This window comes from Barbatula barbatula (genome assembly GCF_947034865.1).
Source record: "Barbatula barbatula genome assembly, chromosome: 1".
Classification (NCBI taxonomy): Eukaryota; Metazoa; Chordata; class Actinopteri; order Cypriniformes; family Nemacheilidae; genus Barbatula; species Barbatula barbatula.
The window spans coordinates 19,811,292-19,837,177 of NC_136766.1; the positions used below are offsets into that span (position 1 = coordinate 19,811,292).

The following is a 25,886-nucleotide window of genomic DNA, read 5'->3' on the forward strand; positions in this document are numbered from 1 at the left end:
CTGTTTCGAATACAAAAACAATATTTTGGCATCGCGGTGCTGGAGGTTCAGCTTTTGGTGTTCATTCAATACACCGGAAGGATGTTTTTTATTTTCTTGTATCATACACGAGTGCTTTACAATGGAAGAAAACAAAATGTGCTAACAGCGTCAGATCGACTTATGCACACAGCAGTAAAATCACGAGTGCACTGTATACGAGATGAATAGAGCAAGCACGTTGTGGTCATCATTATAGTGCGAAGAAAATGTCAGTCTAAAGAAAGAAAACATATCTGTGTACAATCATAAGTAAACGAACCCATCGTGAACACCGAATGGAAACAGACGGTATCTGTATACAGAAAGCAAATCATTTATTGATTTTAATTTAGTCAGTTGTTTCTAAAGCAGCTTGGGAAAATGTACCATGATTTCTGCAGCGTGCTCATTCTCAACACTACTTTCTGCATGTCATATTACAGTGAGAAGAATTGTTCTTTCCGAAACAGAACCAGTTTTATTGGAAATATAAAGCATTTTGTTAAACGTTATCCGTGGACTGCACTGCGCAGCTTTGTGTGTTGAAGAGCCCAAACACCTATGTGACGAATCTCAAAACAATCACAAGCTATAAGAGTACTACATTCGGTATGCAAACCCTATCAAATTCCACTTGTTTATGTAAAAACAAAGTTAGGTCTATAATCATTATGTCCATTTGAGAGTTTAGGAAGTCTACAGCATCACTTGCCACGTGGACTCCTCTGTTATGTACTGTACATCTAGGGCTACCAGTAAGAAAGGAAGCAAGCAGACAGCTGTCATGATGTAGTCTGTGGCACAAAGTATTGCTTTTTTTCTACAGTGTTGATTAAAAAAGGCTGTCTTTTGCATGCAATAATGTCCTTACAAGATGGTGTAGACATGAGTTCTCCTTTAGATCCATTACCAGTAAAAAATGGCTCCAGCAATCACAGAAGTCTTTTCTAATATCCAGACAAAAGTTGTCCCTTTGATTCAGAAACAACGGTCCGAACAGATAAAGGGGCATTATGCAGTTCTTGGGGAGGAAATCTTGTGTACTGTAGGTCCTTTTCAATAGTTGTATTATCAATATGTTCCACTAAGTGAAATAAACATTACTTCCATGTTGTTTGTCTGTAAAATCCTCTTATCCAATGTGTTTTATTACAGAAAAAAAAAACATTTGAACATGTTTTTTCCAAATCTGTTATATCAGTTCTACAGCTGGGGAGAAAACAAAATCCTCTTGAATTAGGTCATGTGTAAGCAAACATTCGCAGTTAAGTTGAATAAAAGTCTCAGCAGCGACAATCCATTTCACGTCCGTAACTGCTGTATGACGGTCCTCAGAAGTCAATTAAATAGTTTGATCTCCAATCATACATTACACCAAAATCACAGCTGAAATCCGAGAGTTTTTTTCATTTTCAGGTACATCCAAAGCTCATTTTCAGATTTTTTGGGATGGAACTACAGCATGTCCATTGCTTGATGTCGTTTTCCATAATCCACAGCCCTTTCACCTGGTGCCTCCCGGTCTTCATCATCTAAAACATACAACAAGTATGATAAGTTAGAGAACAATGAAAGTTTCACGACAATGACTACTAACTAACGTCAACTAGTTGAACTTCATTTCAACGAAAAGGAGTGAGGCCACGTTCACACTGCAATGAAATATGGGGGCCACACCTCTATTGGTGTGGCACTTCACAATCAAATTTTTAATGCGACACTTCTCTCTTTTGGAACTGACAGCTCAGCTGAGGTACAGAGCACGTCTCAACAAACATTGCTAATTTGGATACCATCTCCATGCCCATCCTGTCAGCCCTACATTTTAGGGGCAATTCAAACATGATGTCTGAGAACCTTTGAGAACCACTTACCTTTGGATATATTTGTTCACTCAGTTGTTAATACTTATTAACACCAATCATACTTTTTTTTTACATGCGTATGATGCCAAAGTATTGCTTTGTTTACCATTGTAAACAAAACAATTCTGAGTGAGAGTCCTGTATTTTGTACTTAGAAGAATAATTTCTGTGACATTTTTATGCATTCACGTGCATTTAAATGCATTTGTCACTTCCAAAACTTTGCAGTGTGCATGTAACCTGAGAAAATGGGTTGACCATCATCACACATGAGTTAAGTGGCAACGGGAACTTGGGAATATGAACAAGATGATCAGACAATGGTTCTCTAGGAGTTGTGTCCACTGGACAAATTTGCATCTTATTAGAACATCAGTGTGAAACAAATGGCATTATAAAGATGGATTTTACATGCATGAAAAATACAACAGCTCAACACACAAGCACATTGATTAGTAAAGACAGTGATTACATTTGGAGAGTAAAGTGCACACACAAGAGAGCCCAATGAGGCATGCTGGGAGCAAATTCAGTCTCGACAATATGCCTCAAAAGCGAATTATATTATCTTCCTTTTACAGTACATGCTCTCAGCGAACCAACCTGCAATCGACAACAAAAAGGCTACAGACATTGTTGCCTTACAAGCATTAGGATTGATAGTTACTCAGCACTTGGTGTGAGCCCATGATGACTGAACTGATGGCCTAACATTAGAAGCACAGCAACAGGGGAGGGGAGGGGGAGAGGAGACGGAATAGCAAAGCAGTCGCAATCCCCCTGGCTCACCTTGGACGTCTTCCTCCCCACCATCACCATCCTCTTCCTCATTGTAGGCCAGCTCGGCCTGCTTGTCCGCCTCATACTCACCCACGTTGCCATCGTCCCCGTTGTAGTCCGCCAGCTTATTGCCGTGTTGCGGATCTACAGGGGACTCATTTTCATCAAAGAAACGGCCTGCAGAGGCAGAGAAGGGCCCCATCAGAAAGGAAGGAAAGACAGCAAGAAAGAGTAATAAGAAAAAGGGTCAGAAAAAGCATGAACAAAACAAACAGCCAGATCAGAAACATTCACAGTGGGAGTAAAGAAAAGTTAAAGAAAAAATGCTAGTACGTACTAAATGAGTTTAAAATGACAATAAAATGGATACGCCATAACTTAGGCTCAAGGGAATCCCAAAGGACACGTGAGGAATGGAGCTGGTGGTAGAGGACTTTACAAAGAAAAGAGTGCTGGATGGGATTGGGAACATGGCAGTTTGATGGAATTACAGTCAGAGAGAGCAAAATCAGGCAGCACACTTATAAGCACAACACTCACACATATCAATGCGTCAATACAAGCCAACTTACTGACAAATAATAATAACTAATGCAATCTCAGTGTCACACAAAGCCCACTCTGCTTGTGCTTTATAGATCATAAACTGCCCTAATCTAAGGGCGGCATTGTGGCCTAGTGAGATGTGAGAGACCATCAAATGACTGTAACACAAGAGCAACATGAGGTTCACAATATCTGAAAACATATGCAACACGTGCTATGAAAGAAAAAAAAAGTGCCAAGAATAAATGTAATAGTGTAGCAATCATGCGATAAAGATTTGAACGTGCATTAGACAGAGCCAGAGTGTTTGTGTGAAATGCGTTTGTCATTGTGCTTTCTCGTGTCTGCGAGACAATTAACAGATTAAACAGACTAAAAGCATCTAATGACGTCCTCGAATGATGGTCAAACAGATATGACTACATCACAGAGTTAAGTTGTTTCTGCCGTTATAACAGCTCAAGCGATAGGAATAAAAACAACGTCATATTCTTTTAATTTGGAGCAATATTTTGTGTGGTGTCCCATTCCCAAAGAGTCCTTCGTTAGGGCTTTATATTCCGATTGGAACGCACCGACTGTTTGAGTGAAGCTGCCTTAAACACAAACTGAATTGTCTTCGCGACGACCCGCCAAAATTTAAGTCTGCTTATTTTGAACCAGAGGAAGTGGTTTACTTGTAGTAAATTTATAAACTGTAATAAACACATATAGTATACTTTAATATTTACTATAGTAGGGTTAAAAAAAAATATATTGAAATTCTTGGGTACCATAGTATTTATAAGTATTATATTTACTATAGTAAACTACAGGTTTTATATTGACAAAATGAATTTGGTAAAAACTAATAAATGATATGGCCTAATTTATCCATCTGTATGTAACATTAAGGTCCTTTGTCATCTACCTGCCTATTTATGTGATGAACCTCAATTTCTATACTTCTGTACAGCCCTGCTATAGCTGAAATCTTGACTTTGTTCATTGGTGAACTCAGAAACTTTGCTCACCCCCACCCTAGTACTATTTAATACTCACTCTGACGGTGGCGTGGATGTTCAGCAGGCACAGGATCCCTGCCATTGTGAGTATCAATGGGTTTGGGCAGGACCTGAGCAGGGTTTGGAGGAAGTCCAACTCCTTCTTCCTTCAAAACTTCAGGAGCTTATGAAACAGGAAGAAAAGAAAATAAATATGGCACAATTAACTACATAAAAGCTATTTGCCACACCCATCAATGGCAGGTAAACGAAGGAAAATGTACTGCGCAACGTTGTACAGGCCATGAAAATGCATTTGTGACCCTGCATGTGAAAATCCTGCATCCAGCTACATTAAGAATTTTCATCCTTATGACAATGGTGTTATTTAGTGATAGTACGGCATGTGTTTCCTAATAACCTCCAGTACATGTGTGCATGTGTAGTTTCAGGTACTGCGTTGATACAGTATCAACATTACCACAGATAAAAAAAGAAACAAAGTTACCGCTCACCTCCCAGTTGTCTGCGCTGCTCTCCAAACTCATCTGCCTTAATGGCAACCTTATTGTCTTCATCAAACAGCATTGGTCTGTCAGCCACTGGCTTCGGAACCTGCTGCTGGACGGGGCCCTCATGGTTCCCCAAACGCAGACTTTCATAATGAGGCACGTCCGGTCGATCCAACTGTTGGCCCCGGACCAAATCATCCCCTGGTAGAACACCAGCTCCAAGCCCTGCCATCTCCTCCTTCAGCAATGCCGCAGCCTCTGCGGGCTCCATATGTTTCTGTGTAATGGCTGGCTTCTTTAGTGCTGGAGAAGCAGTGAAATGTGCATTTAATTAAATTAACAGGCAGCATCATATTACTATTATTTAATCCATTTTTTGTCAGTTACTTGAACATTTAGAGGAGTTTTTAATGAAATATGCTACAGTTGTAGATCCTGTTACTCACCAAACTGTCCATCATCTATCTTGCCTACTTCACTGTCCTCAATGCCAGGCATGCCCGCATCACTACCAGGTTTAACCAGCTCATCTTGTGCATGACAGAGGGGAAAAACAATGAAAAATCACTACAATCAATCACTTTTTCACAACCTAAATGTTTAACATCTTTTTCCCTGCTACCTTTAAGAGCCTGGCCATCGTGTTGCTGCACAGTCACTGTGTGGTGCTCTGCATCATCCTCATTTTCTTTTCTTTTGTTGGAGTCGAGATCTAAATTCACCTGCCGACCCCCTGCCTCTGCTTTACGATTTTCTAACAAACTCTGCACCCAGCAAGACAAGAGAGAATGTTTAAGAGTGTGTCAATACAGCTATGCAAGAGAGTTTACAGTGACTCATACACATCAAAGCACCTGTTTGAGTTTTGCTGCCTCCTCCGCCGCTCTTTTCTTGCTCTCGTCATACTCCGCTTTCAGTTCGGCTATCTGACGACCACATTGCACGCTGCAAAACACAAGCGCAGATCAGCCAGGATTTTCAGTAATGCTTCTGTAAAGCATCTAACTGCATCTGTGGAAGTGTATACAAAGCCCTACTTTCAGCAGTGAGCGTGTTTTACAATCACCTCTCATATTCCAGCTTCTTCTCCAGATTAGTGCTGTTTTTCCGCACCTCTCTCAACTGGTCTTCCTGTCGGATGACTTCCTGTCTTAGCTCTTTCACCTGCTCTGTAAATGTACACACGCACACTTTTAGAATCCATACCGAAGTGTCCCATGAGATTATCCTTCAATGTCATTTTTGTCATCAAGTAGGACATTATGTTATGACTGGGAATGAGGAAGCAACAAGAAGATCATTTAAAAAAAGTGCCTTACTCCATGTGTAGATTGCATAATCATGTGTTATTTAACTTGACAGTGGGAAACAGCACCCTCTAGTGAACAGCTTACCCTGGAGCCTGTGAATCTCTGACATCTGGGCACTGACATCAATTTGGAGTTTATTCTAAAAAAACACACAGAGAAAATAATTAGTAAAAAACATGACAAATATGTAAAATAACATTTTATTTTACCTTTGAATAGCCCAAAGTACATAACACAACTTTATGAATTTTATACACTTTCCATGATTTGATGTTTTTTCCTAAATGTTCATGATAAAATACCAACTACTCATTTTGTTAATGTTTTACCAACCAGTTTTAAACTGGTTGCTGCAGATGAGAAAAACTGGAGATGCTTCTCACGATTACTTCTATACAGAAAACTGTTCAAACCAAAGAACATTCTAGTGTTTATTCCATTAATAGACTGAAATTTCCATTAAATGTATAATAGCACTGTGGCAGCCTGTGCCCATTGTCCTTTCACACCGGCAGCATATGAACCGTGCTGCCTGGGTAACACAGTACAACAACGCAATATCATATTACATTATTTGAAATACATCAATGAGAAAAATATCTTCCAGAACTTTATCAAAATGCTTTTTAAGTAGATTTCAAGTAGATTTTTTAAATTTCATAACTATGATTTGTTATATGCGCCCAATACAGGCTGTTTTAGATCCACGTAGTACAAGCTATAAATAAAAAGCCATCGTGCTTTGAAGGAAATTAAGTCACTAAAGGGTTTTTTGAAAGTCATGGAGACGGTTAAAAACACATTAGACACCATTTACATGCTGCAAAAGTGTAACTTTTTACTGTCAATCCATGTGGATTTTGTCTGTAAAGAATGCTTTATTTGAGATTGAGCAGTGCAGCAAAAATAGACTTCTGCTCTGAGAGCATGCGCAACTTACGCTTGCAATATGAATGCTCTCAACTGTTAACTTGTGCGGTGAAAATCTTTTGATTGGAAAGGTACAGGTAGACTTGCATAACTTCTCATGTACAAAGAGCCTGGATAACTTCTAATACAGCGGTCAATCAAGTATTATGAATGAACACATTTTATATAGGAATTAAAATGTAATTTCCTTGCACAATCACCTGCATACCAACAAACCAATGAGAATGCACAACAATGACGATATGTACAGTAGCAATAGAACACAATTGGCAAAACTGTTAAGAATCTGTTCGCCTGAACTCATACGTGCAGAACATTTACATTGTTTAGCTAATTTTATTTACAGAGTTACATTTGAACTATTTATGAAGCTTTGTGTTACCTACTCCTCTGATGACAAGGAAATTTATAGTAATGTCAATGGCTTAAATATGCAGAGCATTCACAGCATATATATAGACTGCCCCTTCTAGTTTACATGAAGCAATTTTTAGGCCTCTGTTGTAGTGTTAGAAATATAAACTGATTTACAACTACACATTGTAGCCATATATCTATTAAATGACAAAATGATCACTCATCTATTGCTCAAGATGAATTTGCTTGTCATCACAAATGCACAAACAGGCTATTGGAAAAGATTACAAGGAGCTACTGAACGGAAAGGACATGACCAAAAAAACACCCCCACAGAAGAGTAGATATGAATGAGAGGGTCCAGTAAAGAATCAATGTCACCCTGTAGAGCAGACAAAACCCTTGCTCAGCACCCCCATCGAGCAGGTGAGGGATGCAGAGGCTCACTGCATCACTTCAAACCACTTCAAGTGCTTCTTACTTATCCAAAATCTGGTTATAACGAACTATACACACATGCATACAATTGTCATGAAACATTTAAAACCCACTTTACATTTGCAGTCTGACATTTTAAAGTAAAATTTGGATATTACACAAGATGTACATGAAGTACTCGAGGGGGTTGAAAATGTGAGAGGAATTGACATCAGCTAACAAGAGGTAACTTCAGAAGCAGAGCAAGTTATTACTTTACATTATGACAGTGATCTCTGTGTACAGTATAATTCTTCAAATAATATTCCTGTACATAGATAAAACCGAACCATATTCAACAATGAACGCATGGTAACATTATCTTGTCATGCCTATTCTTGACCCCAGTGCCACACAGGAGAGAGGAACAACTGTAAACCGGTATCTGTATTGTCATGGTTCCTACACGGCACACCTTTATTTTAATCAAACAAACCTTTAAAACCATTGGCGAGTATTCAAAATAAAGACATTGAAGAATATCATGCCACATCCTCGGCTTCGGGCTGTTGGTAACCAATCGAATAACAGTAATTCCTGTTTGAATAATGCCCAAAACACACTTAAAAGGAAACTTTGTAATGGTTTTAATAGAAACAATTAGAATTTGTTTTAATGTTTTATTTCAGTCTATACCCATAATGTGCTTCACACTATTGACAATATTGAGCTGAAGCTTGGCTTGAAATTTAATCCCAAATTAAATCGCAATGTCTGTTAAAACATTACATAAAAATCGCAATTAGATATTAACCAAATCGCACAGCCCTAGACTGAACATTATACAGTTATATATAATGTAATTTAAAGGTAACACATAAATTGTGGATATTTTATTATATAATACGATTTTTTGGGCAACTCCCAGCCAAGTATTGTAACAGAAAAGTGAAACTGATTTGGTGTGTCTACGCATGCATGTTGACACACCAGTGTTCCTCCACCTTTGAAATACAACAGACAACCGTCTCACATTCTCAGTAAGAATCAGATTGCTTCTTACCAATTAAAATATATTGTGTAAAGCCTCCAGAACACGATTATTAATTTGCTGCCATTTTGAAAGTGATCCTAAAATTAATCAAAATGATTTTCTTTTGTGTTCTATGAAGAAAGTCATACAGGTTTGAAATGATAAAGAATTTTGCATGAACCATATCACTTTAAGCACAAATTTGACACTTATTAAACCTTCACATCACCGCATAGCCCTAGACATAAGAGGGGTTCTGAGCACTCAGATGGGCCATGATCATGAGCTCTCATCTGTCACACACAACCACAGCGAAGCCTTCAAGCTCAAGGCTTGAATCTGTAAAGAACAGCATTGCAAATGATATTAATGGTTTGGGGAATATATATATATATATATATATATTGCTAAACCAGTTTTACAAGACAAAGAAAAAAATCAGACTTTTTGTGGGCTTCATGTAAGACTCTTCAATAGGCCACCTCAACCTGCTGGCTTTACACATCAAACAAGGCAAAAACGTCTTAACAACAACCACTAGTAGAGAAGGAACAAGAGAACAGTTAAAGTGGCCCTGCAACAGTGTTTCGTGCATTCTGACTTCTTTACAATGTTAAATGTGCTGTCTTCTCATGCTTGTCAAAAAACGGAGTTGTACCTATGACGTAGTATTTCTGTGCTCAATACACTCCCCCAGTGCTCTTACAGGTTTCGGAAAGGTTTTTTCAAACATGAAAAATCGTTAAGTAACAACTTTTCTCCGTCCCTTATTGGACAATTATCCCGGAAAAAGCATGCGGCATGCCCACGCATGTGTACTTCCTATACTACTAAATGTTCCTTGAAAATAAAACAATGACATTTCCTTACTTTCAGTTCAAAACAGTTCGATTTACCACTGCAACTGCCACACATTCGCATACTTTCATTTGTTTCTGTTATATCAAAGCAACCTTTTACCAACAAACGTCTCCAAATGTCAGACAAAGTTCTTAGACATACATAACACCCCAATGATTTAGATGAACTTCAAGAACCAAGACAAAAAAAAAGTTTGACCCTGAACGATCTCGATATGAGACATGACCGTGTCTGAAGTCACATCTACAATTATACCTCTTTATACTACCATGTAAGATGTATAGCTTCTTTATTAAAGGAATTAAACTAAAGTACTATAAACGGTTCTAGAAAATGCAGCAACATATTGAGCCCATCGTGTTTCATTTCTAGCCTATAGGCCATATTTCAATATCTCACCCACCTTTTCGTCTGTAGAGGATTTCAGCAGCGCATCCCTGGCCTGCAGTTTGCTCTCCAGCACGCTGTAATCTCCATCTTTCTGTTCGATCTGTTTCCTGTGCGTGTCCACCTGCACCATCAGCTCGGAGTTTCTCTTCTCCAGGCGGGAGCGCGCCGCGTCCGTTCGCTTCACCTGCGTCTGTACCTCGGCCAGCTCGTCCAGCAGCCGCCCGTGTTTCGTGGACACGCTCCAGTAGTTAAACGACACGATGACGATAATCACCGATAACACGATCAGGATGAAAGACGGGAGGCGACCTCCGCGTCGATTCGCACCAAACCCGATCATTGTGTAATCGAAGAGACGCGCAGATTACGATCACCGGCTTTGTGTGAGCGTTTAAATACGTGTACCGTAGTCCCCGTCAAACTAAGTTTCAAGTATTTAAATAAAACACAGAATATCCTTGAGGTTCTCAACCGTTGGGCTTATAGCAACCCTGAGGTGTCCTGAAGATGGTGACAACTACAATTTTGACGTTTCCTCCGTGTCCCTTCCGCACAGTTGGCGATTTCGCGTTTTCCTTGTTTGCATTCACGCAACGCCACTGCCAGTAGATCAAATACATTAACGCACACACAGACGACGTGGCCTATCCCGGGCTCGATGCGAGCTAATAGCGCACAACCATAACATTTCCTCCCTCCGCGTGACCAGACAAAACTTGATCAAACGTTTTTATTTCGTTAGGGTCATCTCTGCAGATCTGCCGCCATGCTCGTTGGATGAACAGACTTGTAAATACGGGGATCAGCTGTTAATGCAAACGCCTCTAGCTTAAGTGTCACGCGTTGATCTAAATAATAACAGAACCAGTGATGTAAACGCCGTGTACTAGTTTCTCCAACTACACGATAACGTTCTCTTTAAAACGCAAAACAAGCCAATCGAAAAACCAGAACCGCAACCGGATCGCGCTTGTACAGAGCTCCATTAACGTTAGCAACCGCACATGCTAGCAGGCAGTTAGCATCGCATTAGCAACTGCCAGCGAGGCCAGATTGACGGTTTCCTGCAAGAGCATCATATACACACCTGCTACAAAGCAACGGAGTATAAACGATCTGAAAATATGCGTTTAACGCGTATTTGGATGAACCTGCAGGCTTGACTACACGTACCGCTAGCTTTAGAGTTTCCTTAGAAGTCAACAGCAGCCTTCCGCGTCTCTCGGTCCGGACAACACGCGAGAATAAACGAGCAAACACTACATGCGTATACATAAACGACAGCGGATTATAAAACGGAGACGTATCGGTCTCTCTTAAATATCTGCCCGGTTGGACGGCTCTATAAATCAGAAAAAGGTCGTCCAGTGTGTGTAAGGTGTACTGTGTGCTATGATCGACAGTCAAAATAGCCAATCAAGTGGATACGACACTGTAAAGTAGCCGCATCGGATTGGTTTCATGCGGAATTGCTCAACTTCGATTGGACGAATAATAAGAGAAGGCGGGGTCTGCAGCGCTGTAATCATACACGCTCAAAAGTCCTAATGTCGCATTTATGGGGAGCTAACCGAAATGTTAGAAATGTGTATTTACTGCCTTTTGTTAAGGAACTTAGATGTAAACTTTGGTTCAGTAGATGGCAGTAGATAAAATACACGTTCATAACCCAGCGAAGACGCGCTAAGATCATTTATATCGTGTGCTCTACCACAGACTTATCAGAGCCCCGGCGAGCGTATACGAAGAACGACTGGGCGCTACTGAGTGTAATGAATAATCAACCATACTGTGCTTATTTCCAAGGTCTCTTACAATGGAGTGATTTTCAACACTGAGGTTATCGTGCTGAAATAGCCCGGTCAAATTATATCATAATTTACTCACCATCGAGTTTTTATATTCAATTTTATTTACATGGCGCTTTTCACAATGTGCATTGTTCCAAAGCAGCTTTACAGGGGAACATAAGAAAAACACAAACAATGTAAAACACTGCACAGTGCATCGTGTTTATAGAACAAGTAAGATCATTCTAGTAATATCTAATAAATGCAGTCCCCGGTGATTAATTTAGCATATTACAAATTAAGTGAATGCTTGGCTGAAAATATGCGTCTTTAATCTAGATTTGAATTGGGGGAGTGTTTCTGACACACAGTATGGGGAGGGCTATTCCAGAGTTTAGGTGAATGAGAAAGCTCTACACCCTTTGGTGGATTTAGTTATTCTAGGTGTTATCAAAAATCTGGAGTTTTGAGATCTTAGAGAGTGCGATGGGTTGTAATGTGATAAAAATTGTTCCAAATATGTATGCATTTCTTTGTTTTTTATAACACAGAGAAAGATATTTGGATGAATGCTTTTAGCCAAACAGTTCTTGGACCCCGTTGACTACCAAAGTAGGAAAATTACTTTAAAAATGTTTTGTTCTGTTGAACACTAATGACGATATTTTGAAGAATGTAGGAAAGCAAACAGTGCTGGGACACTTTTAACTAGCATTGTCACTTTTCCTACTATGGTAGTCAATAAGGTCCAAGAACTGATTGGTTACAAGTATTCGTCCAAATATCTTTTTCTGTTTAACCAAACAAAAATGTTTGTACAGGTTTGGAACCACTAGAGCGTGAGTAATTCTTGGCAGAATTTAAATTTTTGGGTGAAATATAGTTTTAAAGGTTTTAATAAAACTGCAGCATCCTTCACTACCTTCAAAGACAACTCAAAACAAACATGTTCTGCATTTATTTGACTTAAATGTCTCTAATCATCCTAATAGCATGGCCTTGTAAACTAACAATACTGTTTAGCGTGTTGACAAAATGTTTATGGTCTCCTTCTTGTAAGTCGCTTTGGATAAAAGCGTCAGCCAAATGAATAAATGTAAATGTAATAAAAATAAATTCCCTTAAACCAACAAATGAATGTGAAAGGCTTATAGTAGCGGTCCATAGAGATAAATACAAACAGACACTTTTTTTATTTCGCAACACTGAAAATAAAAATAACACACTGAGGTAAATTGAATAATCCAGCTTCATTAAGTTCTCTGCCCTGCAGTGGCACACAATGACCAACTATATCAAATATTTAACAATGTTTGCAGAAGCTGTGTATTGTAATGTTTTGTATTATCAAATAGACAGTTTCATGAAGAGTTAAATCCATCGGCTCTCCTTTGGTCCACTACAGACCCAATCTTCTATTTAGCACAGTAGCAAATTCATCAGTTTTTATTATAACAAATATTTTGCTTTTTTCTGACATTAAAATAAAAATATATACCCCTGCAGGTGTTTCTTTTTTAGAACCTTGTTTTTTTTCATATGAGGAACATTAGCTCCACATTGACTTGCTGTTGTTTCAAGAGCTACAGTTTCTGCTGATGTGATTTAGGATTTGGCCTTGGCACATGTTCAGAGGATTATAAGTAAAAAGGTGTTGTGGTCCAGGGGGTCAGAGTGTAGTTTCTCTGCATACACTGATGAGGCTTTGAGGGTGCTGTGGAGATTGATGATCCAGGGTAGCAGAGACTTCCCTCTCTCTGGTTTCTCGAGGTGAACGGCGCAAGGATGAGGACGGGGAACTCAAAGCTCCACAGCTCTGTAAATGCAGGTCTCCATGAGCAAGCTTCCTTGGGCTGCCCATGATCTTCTGAGACTGTGTCATTAACTAGGTAGAAGATAGGACCAAAACATACACAATGTAATTTAGTTAATTCAGCCAGAATGAGAAAAGTAGTTTGAGTATATAAACAAATGTATGTAAAACAATTGTAAGAATCCCATTTTGCATGAAAATAGACAAATCACCTGATCAATAATACTGGCGCTGAAAATGGCCTCCTCCATGTGTTTCTCATCAGATTTAATAACACATTTAATGCTGTTGACCACCTGCTGAACCTCTGGAGGTAGACTGCAGCTAGAATGCTCCAGGAATTTTGCCACCAGCACTTTGGTGTCTTTGTATGTTTTGAGATCAGCAAGAGATTGTGGGCGCTCTGTAGATGGTGAAACCGGGAGGTGAGGTTTGAGTCGAATGTCAGATTTGACATCCTTCTGTTTCTTTCCCCCTTGGCTGCCGTGTTTGCCAGATGGCGTTCGGACGTTCTCAGAGAGCTCCATACATGCTGTGAAGAATAATGCATTAGTATTTCTCCTCTTATAACAATACTTCCAATATTGTTGGTGAATGAATTGCTCAGAATATATTTTGTGGAAATATGAAACAAAATATTTAAGGAGGTTACTTTGATCACAGGGGGTCTGTGGGGAGTCCTCGGGTGGATGGTTAGCAGCACAGCGATCACCTGGAGGTAAATTCATTCGCTTAGTTCTCAAGCTAATTGCCAATGGCTCATTACAACAATAGTTTTAAAAGGTCGTACATGTCAGTTTGTAAGTTACACATATATTCATATATATATAAAACAGTAAGAGAGACTCACGTACTTCTAGAAATGGAAGTACAGGACAATGGTTCACTAGTGGAGCGCACAATCCTTGCAAGTTTCCTGTACCCTCTGGTGGCACGCAGTGTGCGTGGACGCTCGTGGGAGCTTGAGCTGCTGAGGACTGAGGTAGCATTTGGCTGTGGAGCCACAGAGGAAGAGGCAGATGGGGACCAGACGCTGAAGCATAGTCGTGTACCCCGCAGCTGACCGGTGGGTGATGGGGAGGTGCAGGCAGAGGGTGTAAGTGCAGAAGTTGCACCTGCAGTGGAAGTCACTGCAGAGTTGGAAGCACTGGCGCATGTAGCATTTGAAGGAAAAGGGAGGGTAAGCTTCTTATTGGTTCTTTCTCTGTGCTGTGTTCGAGACCTGGATTTCAGACTTGTATTTTCCTCCTTGTCAAGGCCACTGACAACATCAGGTGACAATTGGGGCGACTTGGGCTTTGAATCCAGCGCGACAGAAGACTCGTCAAAGCGGGCACGGGCCTGTCGCCTGAGGTTAGAGCGGGTGTTGTGTTCCAGGCTTGTGCAGCTGCAGTCAGTGGCTACCATGGGTAATGGGCCACATGGTGAGGAATCAGAGCCCAGGACCTCTAGTGAACACAGATCTTCAGAGGAACTGTGATCAGGGATGTCTGCAGTTTCTGACACCGTGAGGGAAGTACTATCAACGGAGGCTGCGGGAAACATACACACACAGAACAAGCTGAGTTTTGGAAAGTGTGGTGTTTGATAGGGTGTAACTGTATGACTTAAAAATGTCATCATCATTATCTTATAGGCTGACTACCTACGATAGTAGGAAAAATGACAATGGTAGTCAAAGGGCCCCAGAACTGTTAGCATTCCTACATTCTACAAAATATCTTCTTTAATTTTTCCTGCTATGGTAGTCAATGGTTACCGAGAACTGTTTGGTTACAAGCATTCTTTAAAATATTGTTCTCTGTGTTCATCAGAACAAAGAAGTTTATAAGGATTTAGAACAAGTTGAGGATGAGTTTATAATGACAGAATTGTTATTTTTGAGTGAATTGTTCCTTTAAAAATGGTTCTGTAGCTTTCTCACCCTGAGTGCTAATGCCAGCTGTGGTGTTCCTGTCACATAGACTTGACTCAGTGGCCTGTTGTTCAAGAGTGGTGGTGATCTGAGTGAGAATAGAAAAAAGACCCTAAACATTTTAGTAAAATTTTCAACATGCACGTTCAAGTTTTAGTGTAACCTTCCGGTGAAGATGGTGACTGAAAATTGTTTTCCACCTGAAGATGATAACAAACAACTGGAAGAGGAGGAGAATCAGACAGTAGAACATCTGGCACTGAGGAGTTTGCTGCAGCCCGACATCTGGCATCACAGCAGCCAGTTAAAGATACAATAACATGCTACTACCAGCAGAGGGCTCTTTAAGATCACATTTGTGCCTCCTTCTCAACATGTTCATCTTTGAAACAAGCTTTGTAACACGATTGATCAAAAACACCTATGAAGTGAACTTATCCTTTATACAAAGACCAAATTTCTCAGCACAAATTGGTTTTGGAAAAATATGGGTTACAATGTGAAGAATATGATGGATCTGCTGTGAGCTATATATCAGTACTCTCAAAATAGCGTTGTGATAAATACAAAATTCCTCTTTACAATTTTCTTTCTACTGCTGTTACCCTTTTAAAGCCTCTCAATCTGAAATTGGTACACTGATTGAACGGAACTCGCTGCTTTGTTTGCAGATGGCTATCAAAAGCTTCACACGAGAAATGTCTTAAATCAAAGGAACCTTTTGGAACTCCATCCTTTTTAATCGCAGATTCCTCTAGGTAGCAAACAAATCTTCAAAACAGCACATAATAACAGGTTCAGGCGCTGGATTCTAAAGGTCTGCTGGTCCTTTATGGATCTCTTTGCAAAGAGGACAGCTCTTGTTCCCTTTCATGAGGCCAAAAAGAGAAATGTGATGGAAAATCATTGTTCAAATACAGACCCTGCTCTCACTGTAGAAAGCTCATTTCTTTTAAAAGGAAGGAATTCCTCCCTGTACTGCTGATGTGTTCCAGAAAATATTATAATCCATTATACAAAGGCACTTGTATTAATTTCTTTCAGCACTCAAGTGCACCGAAGGACCTTTTGACACAAATGAAGAAGAGAGCCGAACTGAAGAGGAGGAACATTGCTGAATCTGAGGTATGCTAATGCAAGGAGGGAATTACCTTAAGATATTGGGGCAGATTGGAACTACTTGTCAATTAAAAGCATTTCTACAGTAATACTTTTAAAAAACATTTTTAGGGTCAAGCCAATTTCCATACAGATGGCAAGTTCTTGAAGAAAGCCACTGAACATTTTATTACTAAACCTTCTTATTTCTGTTATGGAAAGTCTGCACTTGAAACCAGAACAAAAATCATAGCTAAATAATAACACATATTTGAATGTTGTATTCAAAAACAGAAAACGCTATTATAACCTTTGTGTCAACAACAAGTCCAATCATCAGGAAGTGTTTGAAACGCCCAAACATAGTTTTAATCCTAAAAGGTTAAATCACAGCACTGATGTTAAACCGTGACACCAAAACAAACTGAAACTATCCATAATTCTATTATGTGTCGCTTTTTTACTGTTCTTTTAGATAAAGCCCATAGAATGACAAATGGAATTAATTTGAGGAAATTCTGGGTCTGTGCTATAAATGGTCAAAAGTTGCAGATCATCTATTACAATCAAGGTAAAATACTGGAGTGACTGACACAAGCTCTTTGATCTTGATTCTTTCAGAATGCCATATTTTGTTAGTTGCCTCCTATGATTAATTGGTTTATCTTCCAATTAGGTTTTCCATCTTCTTCTTTTTTTGGAATGTAAACACTGTATTAGGAAGGTTCCATTGGTTCTTACCTGACTAGCAGGTGTCAGTCCCACGACAGATTCATATGGTGGTGGCAGCTCTGATGGATACAGAGCTCCGGGGCTGTTAATAGGTACTCCATAAATGGCACTGAAAGGAGAGTGTGGAAAATCCAGATGCAACCCTCTAATGGACAGAGATGGTAAAACATAATTACAACACGGTGTCAACCTTTCAACAGATTTGGCTGTACAATGTCAGCCGGTATGACGTCAGTATAAAAAATATGTCTGCTGTTCAGGAACTGGGGAAACTGTTTCGTCTTTTCTCTGATGTATCCAACCCATTCTTTTAATTAACCAGCCTCCCCTCTCATATACTGAAGTCTCTTCATATGTTTCCCTGTATATCCCTTCTAATGTGAAGCACCATATGCAGGGTGAATGTCTCTGCGTTTACTGCTTTGTTGACACATTAGTGTGGCCGCTGGCTAAACAGCCTCATCAGCACGTTTTTTATGATGAGATGGTGGGCAGAGTGTCTAACGGCGTGAGACACAGAAATCAATGGTGGATTTATACCAGGACAGGGACACTGCTGCTCCATAATGTGGGTTGTAATGGCACTATGCATGAAAACCATGCAATTATAAAAGAGGGTGGTTGTTTTTTCGAGACGGCAATAGGTCTGAATTCCCATAAAAAAAAAACTGCATTTTATTGATGATGGTTTGCATAATTATCTAACCGAACAATGTTGTACCTCTCTATGAATCAATCTATTCACAAAAACCTCTCTTCCTTGGAGGGCAGGACAGTCTAAAATATATTCTCAATTTGCAATCACAAGCATTAGGTTAATTCAGGTCAACTGGAATTCGAGCAGTTGTCCTTGTGCATGTATGTTTTTGTCCGTGTGTGCGGATTTACCTCTGGCCCTCCATCATGGGTGTGCAGGTGTACTCTGGAGGGTAGTAGGGGGGAGGAGGGATGGGTGGGATGAACTCATCGAAGTCCAGTGTCTGGTGTAAGATGGTACCGTGAGGGGTCATACAGTCCGCACTCAAGGCTCGCGCTCTGTGTGGCATAAACTAATAAAAAAGAAGATATACTTTAGTATAACATAACAATATTCACTCTCATCTCTGGGCTTAAAGATTTGTTTTCTAGACTGCACAGCTGTAACAGTTGTGATTTCTTGCATTGCCACTTTGTGCCCTGTGTTGAAACTAATCCTGCTACTGCTCCAGCGGTTCACTCAGCCACAGCCATGCTAATGTAACTCATCTCAATTCATCTCTCAGTGCCCATGCCGCCGCTGCAGCCACCCAGCAGGCTGTGCAATTTACTGCCTCGCCTATAAACTGCACAAAGCCCACTCTTAAATAATATTAAAACTTTATGTACCACAATTTTATTTTCTCTCATAAAATAGGCTGACTGAAAAAGACGGATTCACAGAATGGGACAGATGATACTGTGGATCCGCTGTTATTCTTCATTGAGCAATGTAACATTTTTAGTTCTATCTTAAGCTGAAGAAAAAGTTTTTACTGTTTTATATTTGAGGAAACATATTTTACTTTTAATATTGTTTAATTCTATTCCGAGTGGTTGGCCAAATGCTGAAATCACATGACAAGCTGATTTCTACTCAATTTATCTTGTTATACTGTACCTTTTAATTTAAATTTATCAAGAATTACAAATGTGCCCCAAAATGTCGTAAAAGGGCTCCGAAAGTAATTTTGTTATTCAGAGCGCAAGTAGGGACTAAGTTACAAAATATGCTTAATGATTTGTTGTTGAGAATCACCATATCCACAGTGCTGTTTTGGTTTGAAATTGTTTAATTAAGACAAATACTTTTGTCAACATAAGGTACATTCAATAGTAAAACCTAATCCTATTAAATTGCCCTTTATTTTAATGGTTTCCAACACATGGCATTTCTCTGTATTTCTGCTATAGTTGTACTATGTTTTGTTCACTTGTCTTGATTGTCTGATCTTTTCTCCATGATGCAATGGGAAAATGTAATGTGAACATCATTAACAAAACTAGAAAGACACGCACACGCAGACACACACACAATGTTATATGGGCCATACTTACCATCTGTAGTAAATCAGTAGACACCATTTGCATACAGCACACAGCTGTGGCTAGAGCACACACAATGGTGGAGATAACATTCAGTGCACACACGCTAAAAAGCAGCTCCTGGGAGACGGAAAGAAATAGAGACAGAAATATAAAGGAGAGAGGGGAAGAAAGTAAGAAACATAGATAAAAAGAGATGGACAAAAAAATGGAGAGAGCACCAAAAAAGAGAAAGAAATAGTGGCAATTGTTTCATTGTAAAGAAACCACAGCCTGGCATGAACATTTATTGCGTTGTTTGTCCCAAAAAGAAAACTGGGGAAAAATTAACCATCATAATCCCACGGAAAAGAACAAACATCTGGAGGAAAGAAAGGCTCTGGTGTTAAAGGTTGAATCAAGAGCGCCAGAAACAAAACATATAATGGTATCATCAAGGTGGAAGTGCACTATTGCATCATTATTTGACTAAATCAAAGACCGGTGTGAAATTCCATACAGGATCAAGCTGGTTTATGGTGGTCAGTGCTGGTCTATTTATAAATAAACTGGTGAACTAGTCTTTTTAGCAAAACTAGTTAAACAAAAAACTCTTGCCAACAAAAAAGAATCTTATCCTAGGGACCTGCATCCAAAACACAACATATGCTGATGAAAAGCAATGCTGGGCTTTAAAGGTTCAGTGTGTATGTTGGGGGGGTCTATAGAAAGTGCAATATAATAACTATGTCTTCAGAGGTGTATAAAGATCTAACATAATTAAGCATTATGTTTTTATTACTTAAGAATGAGCTATTTCTATCTAAAGACACCGCGGGTTCCCTTACATGGAATTCGTCATGTTTTTTCTACAGTATAGCCCTAAACAGACAAACTGCGCTACAGAATGCATTTCGTAAATACGTTATCTCATTCAGGAAAGAAACGAAAATGTGACAACATCTTAATCCTCTCTCAGCCTCCGTAGGGTTTCAAAAGGGAAGGGGAGTGATGGAGTGAGGTTGCAATTTACAACCTCACAGCTAGTTGCCGCTAAACATTACACAATTCAATTCAATTCAATTCAATTCAATTTTATTTATATAGCGCTTTTCACAATTTGCATTGTTCCAAAGCAGCTTTACAAGAAACTACATGGTGTTTTATATAACAAATTCAATTATTCTAGTAAATAATGTCTAATGTCAGCATCTCCTGGTGGTTTATTTAGCATATTTTGCATTAAGTGAATGCTTGGCTGAAAAGATGCGTCTTTAATCTACATTTAAATTGGGCGAGTGTGTCTGATCCTCAAATAATATCAGGAAGGCTATTTCAGAGTTTAGGTGCTACGTATGAGAAAGCTCGACCCCCTTTGGTGGATTTAGATATTCTAGGTGTTATCAAAAGTGCTGAGTTTTGAGATCTTAGAGAGCATGATGGGTTGTAGTGTGATAGAAGCTCTGTTAGGTAGGTAATGGTACAATGGTACTTAAAAAATTATTGTTTAACAAAGAGTCTTTATTGACTTCAATATGTTTCATTATGGTTTTAGCAACATATTAAAATTAACCACATGGTAAAAGGCAGCCAATATTAGTTTACTTTACAGTTTCAGTGCATACTGTAGCAATTGTAAAGGGTGCCTTTCTGTAAGTGACACACGAAAAGAACATTCAAGGTCGCCAACATCTCAGTACGTTTTTTCTACCAGACTAAGCGGAGTAGATCTGTCTCCACGGTAATGTTAAGTACATTCAGTATTCATGACAGTCCATCTCATACACCTGCTATCGGAGTCTTGTATGAACTCTTGTAGTGACAACATGGGATGTATGTGAGCAAATGATGTCCTCAAGGAAGATGCAGAAGTCTCGAATGCGCAGAAGCCCTTTAGTTGAACAGAGTCCATGCTAAAAGGACTGGACAGTCCTAACCACTTCCACATTACTGTACAATCCTCTAAACTTTTATCCCCTAAAAAAGTATATGGAGGATGTGTCACTGTGGAAATACAAAAGAAAAACCCTACAAACAAGAAAAGTTTCATAGCTTTGGACAAATCTTTTTATCAAACCTGTAAACAAGTGTTTTGTCAATTAACAAATGTACTAAATCTGGTAACATGTACATTTTACAATTCAAGTCAAACATTATTTTAAATGACTGTTTTAACATGACTGGAATAGGTTACAAAAGCAAAAGTAGGTTTAAACAGAAATAGGTATTTTCAGTAAGAGTTGTATTTTTCTACTTTTTACAGGATAAACATACAATAATAAAAAAACTTCAAACTTGTGCAGCTATAGCAAGATATATTATGATAGAGTAAATCCAGTAGGATGCAGAACTCTGATTAAACTAGACAGCATGATTCTGTTCCAGCATATCTAACAGAGGTGCTACTGTAGGTCAGCTGTACTCAGAAACCTGCTATTCTCTTTATGTCTCCCTGACAACAAAGGAATGGAAAGAGTGATGAGATCGCATACTTGCATAAAAACCAAATATGTTCTTAACCTTACAATCTGAAATAAACAGACTATTCAGGAGCTAAAGCGGATATGGTAGAATGACCTACACTGACTGGCCTCACAATACTTAAGCTACTTTTCCCCCATCGGGCTAAACGGTTCTGTGTACGGCGAGGAAGGATTCCAGCTACATGTATCATTTTAGCATAGCAAATTCCTTAGTAGTTATTTTCTGCTTAAAAACTACAGATTGAATAAATGTGACAAAGTTACAGTAGTGTATTTTCAGATTTAAAAAATCATTTGACATCCCTCATTTGTTTCACTTCTTCCCTGTATGGTGGACTTTAATAGGGGAATAAACAAGTCAATGGTTTCGGACACACGTTCATTAGAAAATGAGTGTCCAACTTTTTCAGCAGGATCGGTATGGAATGGCACAGTTTGGCCCAATGGTGAATAATCTCAAATGCTCAAACAGTAAACTCTAAAATATTATTGTACCACAGCTGTTTTGATATAAAGTATTATGTCACTCTAACATTCAGAGTTTGAAAATGTTTCTGAAAAATTCATAATGTATATTAAATAAGCCATCATTTGTCACATTTTATGCATATTTATCCACATGTGTTTGTTTTATTGTACAGTAATGTGAAAGAAGGAATTTGTTCATTCAGGCAATCATGCATTTGTTCACCTTTGATTTAACCAGGGGATTGTGGAGAACCAATTTTCATTCTCAGCAGGAGTTTGCTAGTTTCACTCTACGTTAATTTACATTGTGTAGATTTAACTGGTTATCTTATCTGAACAGGTTGTTACATTTATAATGCACATACAGTTCACACAGAGCCACGCAAATACACTACTCAGCCTCAGTGAGTGCTTACGTTAGTGTATGAATGTTTAAAATGGTGAAAGAATGTAAATTGGGAAACACTGTCACTTTTAATTTTCTACAATAAATCCTATTATTGACTATGGCATGCATACTCTCAAACCTTTGAGTATACTGTATAAGTGTTAAACATGCTTATACATGCTTTGGGTAGGTTTGCAAGCATTTATAGGCAAGTATTTACAAACAAATTTGCTTGCTATCCCCAGTCATTTTTTCCATGGTGTCATAAAGAGCAATGAATGCTGGGTATGAGGGAATTTTGTGGAAGCCTCGCATCACCATCAATCGTTTAAAACATTGCCAAATGCAGGCAGATCATGGATAGCATGAGTGAATTGCTCAGACAGTGGAAAAGGAAGCAACGGCGGTCACTAATTGAAAATACATAACTAATGATGACTGAGCCTCATCTGCATATTATAGAGAGACTCACAGCACAATGCAAAGAGACACGTCCAATAAGGCGGATGTTCTTGAAAATAGCATGTCATTCTCTGCTAAATGGTTCATGTGCTCAGTGAAAGTCAAATGAAGGGATTTGTAAAAATGTGGAAAGCCATAGAGGGGCCCAGCATGTGCAAGGGAGCAAAGCAAAAAAAAGACCTTTTCAAGCAATCCTTATAAAATGCAATCATAAAAATTCAGAGACAAATTAAAGACCAATTGCAGAATAAGTTTAACCAAAAATCAAATCATTGTTAAATATACACATTTCTTCACATATTCTCTATTTTCATGTGCAGCTGCTTTGTAACAATGAAAATTTTAAAAAGCGCTATACAAATTATATAGAAAATTGAGTTGAGTTAAGATGATATCTCGTATGTCATTTCCACCTGATCAGACTCGCAAATGTAGCCATCCCCTGATACTTAACCAAGCAGCTACTATCAATTCTGATATTATTCTTAAGGATCTAAGCTATTTCTCCTAGTGTTTATAATTTAATAAAAATGTTATTGTAAAAGAAATAAAAAAATTCACATAACATGTTTGGTAACAATGAAAAACAGTGCATTTAATCAACACAACAACATTTACAACATCTAATGTGACTGTTCGCAGTAGTTGGTTATATGATCTCTGATGTAATATTCATGAACTAAAGCTATCAAAAAGTCTAGACAGAATGAAATATATTCTTAATACTAGAATATCAAACAGATAGAATATTAAAGAAAGATAAAACAAATTAATATTCAGACTAATTCTTAATCACCATTTATTTTAAAACCACAATTGAGTTGATCTAATTTATTTGTAAATTAAAGACAAAGAGACAAGCCTTATGGTCACTGACTCAAAGTAAATCCTACTTCCTAAAATAGTTACCAATTGCAGTGGCATTGTGTTAACACACACACAAAGGGTTACCTTCAGTCGGAGGCGTATGGTGTTGCAGTCCCTCAGTGGGTTGAGTTTAAGAGTCTCTCCCAGATTATTACAGGTGGATCTCAGGTGCTCAAGCTCACAGCAGACACACACACCATCACTGTCAAATTTGATCTTGAAAAAGACAGAATCAAACTGATTTCAGCCTAATTATAATTTTTGCCAAATATTGGACAATATATTTGTAATGTGTGACAAGCTTAACATAATCCTCTCTCTGCCTTGAGCGAGTTTGTGTGTGAAATACAAACCGTATAACATTTGAATCCTTAATAATACATGCAATTATTTTTTTTTTATTATTAACATGAAAGTGATGACAACTAATTTCCTGATCAATAGTTTAATAAAGCAATAAGAACCACAAAGCAGTGGGTCAAAGTGCATTTCATAAAACAGATAAATGCTCTGTTGCCCACTGCTTCACATGGCTTATTGCTTTTATAAAGTGGTTATTTCGTGTGCGTAGCACGGCCAAGACACAATAACAGCTTTGGGCTATGTAATGCGGTCAGCAAATCAGGTATTTTATAGCGGCTTAGAAACGTGGCTTAACCAATCAGAATCAAGGACCACGGGCCTCATTTATAAAGCGAAGAGTAGAGTGTGCGTACAACAACATTCATATTTATAAAAACAGTCTTTGACGTGGAAAAGTGCTTAGCGCCACGTCAGGGTCTGAGCAGATGTACGCACTTTTGCTTGTCTGAGTGCTGCAGGTTTTTGGAAATATAAGCCATTATTGTTGCTTGTAAAGGATTTGGACGGTGAGAGGTGCTCTTTTATATGTCAATTATATAAATTAGACATTGTTCAAAGGCAGATCTTTTTTAAACTGTTCAGCTGTGTGCAATTCAAGATCATTTGCGATATATAGATTTCACATCTGAAAGAGAAGTGTACACACATTTGCTTTGTGTACGTTCATTCTATGAATCACACATAGGCACTTTGAGAAATGATCGTAATTTCAAACTTAGAACGGTTTCTACGCAACATTCTATAACTGAGGCCCCAGAACTGAACATTTTATAATACAAATGATTTAACACAGGTAAAGTGTATAAGTTATATGATCATTGTTGGCTTTGCAAGCAGGGGTTAATTGAATTTAGTGAAAAAAACTGCATTATTTTTATGAAAATTATCAAATTTTTCCACTCCATGAATTTGGCAGGATTCGCCTTCTATATAATATTTCAGTCAGGGCATGATCAAGTCTCGCAGGATGCAGAGAGCGCGGATGTTAATCCCTAAATCAGGTGGAGTACAGAGTGAAGACAGTATGTCTTTAGACTGGTCTTCCAAGCTGTAGTTTGTGTGTATTGGATGGGTAAAAGGCCATATAAGCACCAGATAGAAAACTAGACTTCTAAATATCCTGTTTCCATGACAACAGTGTTTGGTTTTATATGAATTATCTTCAAATGTATTTAAAGAGCGCATTAGGACATTTGTGATGATTAAAATATTCACCTGAATGTTAATCTACAGGTAGGATACATTGAGTTTGAGTCATATTGACATGCTCTCATCCCTGCTGAGATGAATCTTTTAAGTATTTTCAGGATCAATTTCAAAGAGCCAACGACACTTTCATAGCACATTCATCTAGACAACGTCTGATAATTTTTCACGAAGCAAGGTTTCATCCCATCATCAAAGTATGTCTCCACTGCCCACTACATGAGAATTCAGTTCTGTCAAAGACTTTAATCACCAC

The 25,886-nt window shown here is 38.6% G+C and overlaps 2 protein-coding genes across 3 annotated transcripts in view; both read right to left on the bottom strand.

The window, feature by feature from the left end:
* Positions 1-27: 27 nt before the first annotated feature.
* Positions 28-11,793, bottom strand: golm2 (golgi membrane protein 2). Of its 2 annotated transcripts, XM_079460653.1 has the most exons (10): positions 10,019-11,416; positions 6,102-6,156; positions 5,774-5,876; positions 5,562-5,652; positions 5,330-5,471; positions 5,154-5,237; positions 4,711-5,010; positions 4,254-4,379; positions 2,676-2,843; positions 67-1,553 (listed from the first exon to the last, which is right to left on the bottom strand). In XM_079460653.1, exons 1-10 carry the CDS (start codon positions 10,343-10,345, stop codon positions 1,477-1,479), a joined length of 1,473 nt encoding a protein of 490 aa, XP_079316779.1. In that variant the 5' UTR covers positions 10,346-11,416; the 3' UTR covers positions 67-1,476. The 2 variants fall into 2 exon arrangements, with proteins under 2 accessions (XP_079316780.1, XP_079316779.1); XM_079460654.1 differs by lacking the exon at positions 2,676-2,843 and having other exon boundaries at positions 28-1,553; positions 10,019-11,793.
* Positions 11,794-12,973: 1,180 nt separating this feature from the next.
* Positions 12,974-25,886, bottom strand: part of fam189a1 (family with sequence similarity 189 member A1) — a 108,873-nt gene continuing 95,960 nt past the window's right edge. Inside the window, exons 4-12 of the mRNA XM_079468225.1 lie at positions 24,146-24,277; positions 19,427-19,534; positions 18,242-18,402; positions 17,363-17,498; positions 15,533-15,611; positions 14,463-15,140; positions 14,261-14,320; positions 13,821-14,140; positions 12,974-13,680 (exon numbers count right to left, since the gene is read on the bottom strand). Coding sequence (XP_079324351.1) covers positions 13,465-13,680; positions 13,821-14,140; positions 14,261-14,320; positions 14,463-15,140; positions 15,533-15,611; positions 17,363-17,498; positions 18,242-18,402; positions 19,427-19,534; positions 24,146-24,277 — 1,890 coding nt within the window. The 3' untranslated portion in view covers positions 12,974-13,464. The remainder of the gene's footprint in view (positions 13,681-13,820; positions 14,141-14,260; positions 14,321-14,462; positions 15,141-15,532; positions 15,612-17,362; positions 17,499-18,241; positions 18,403-19,426; positions 19,535-24,145; positions 24,278-25,886) is intronic.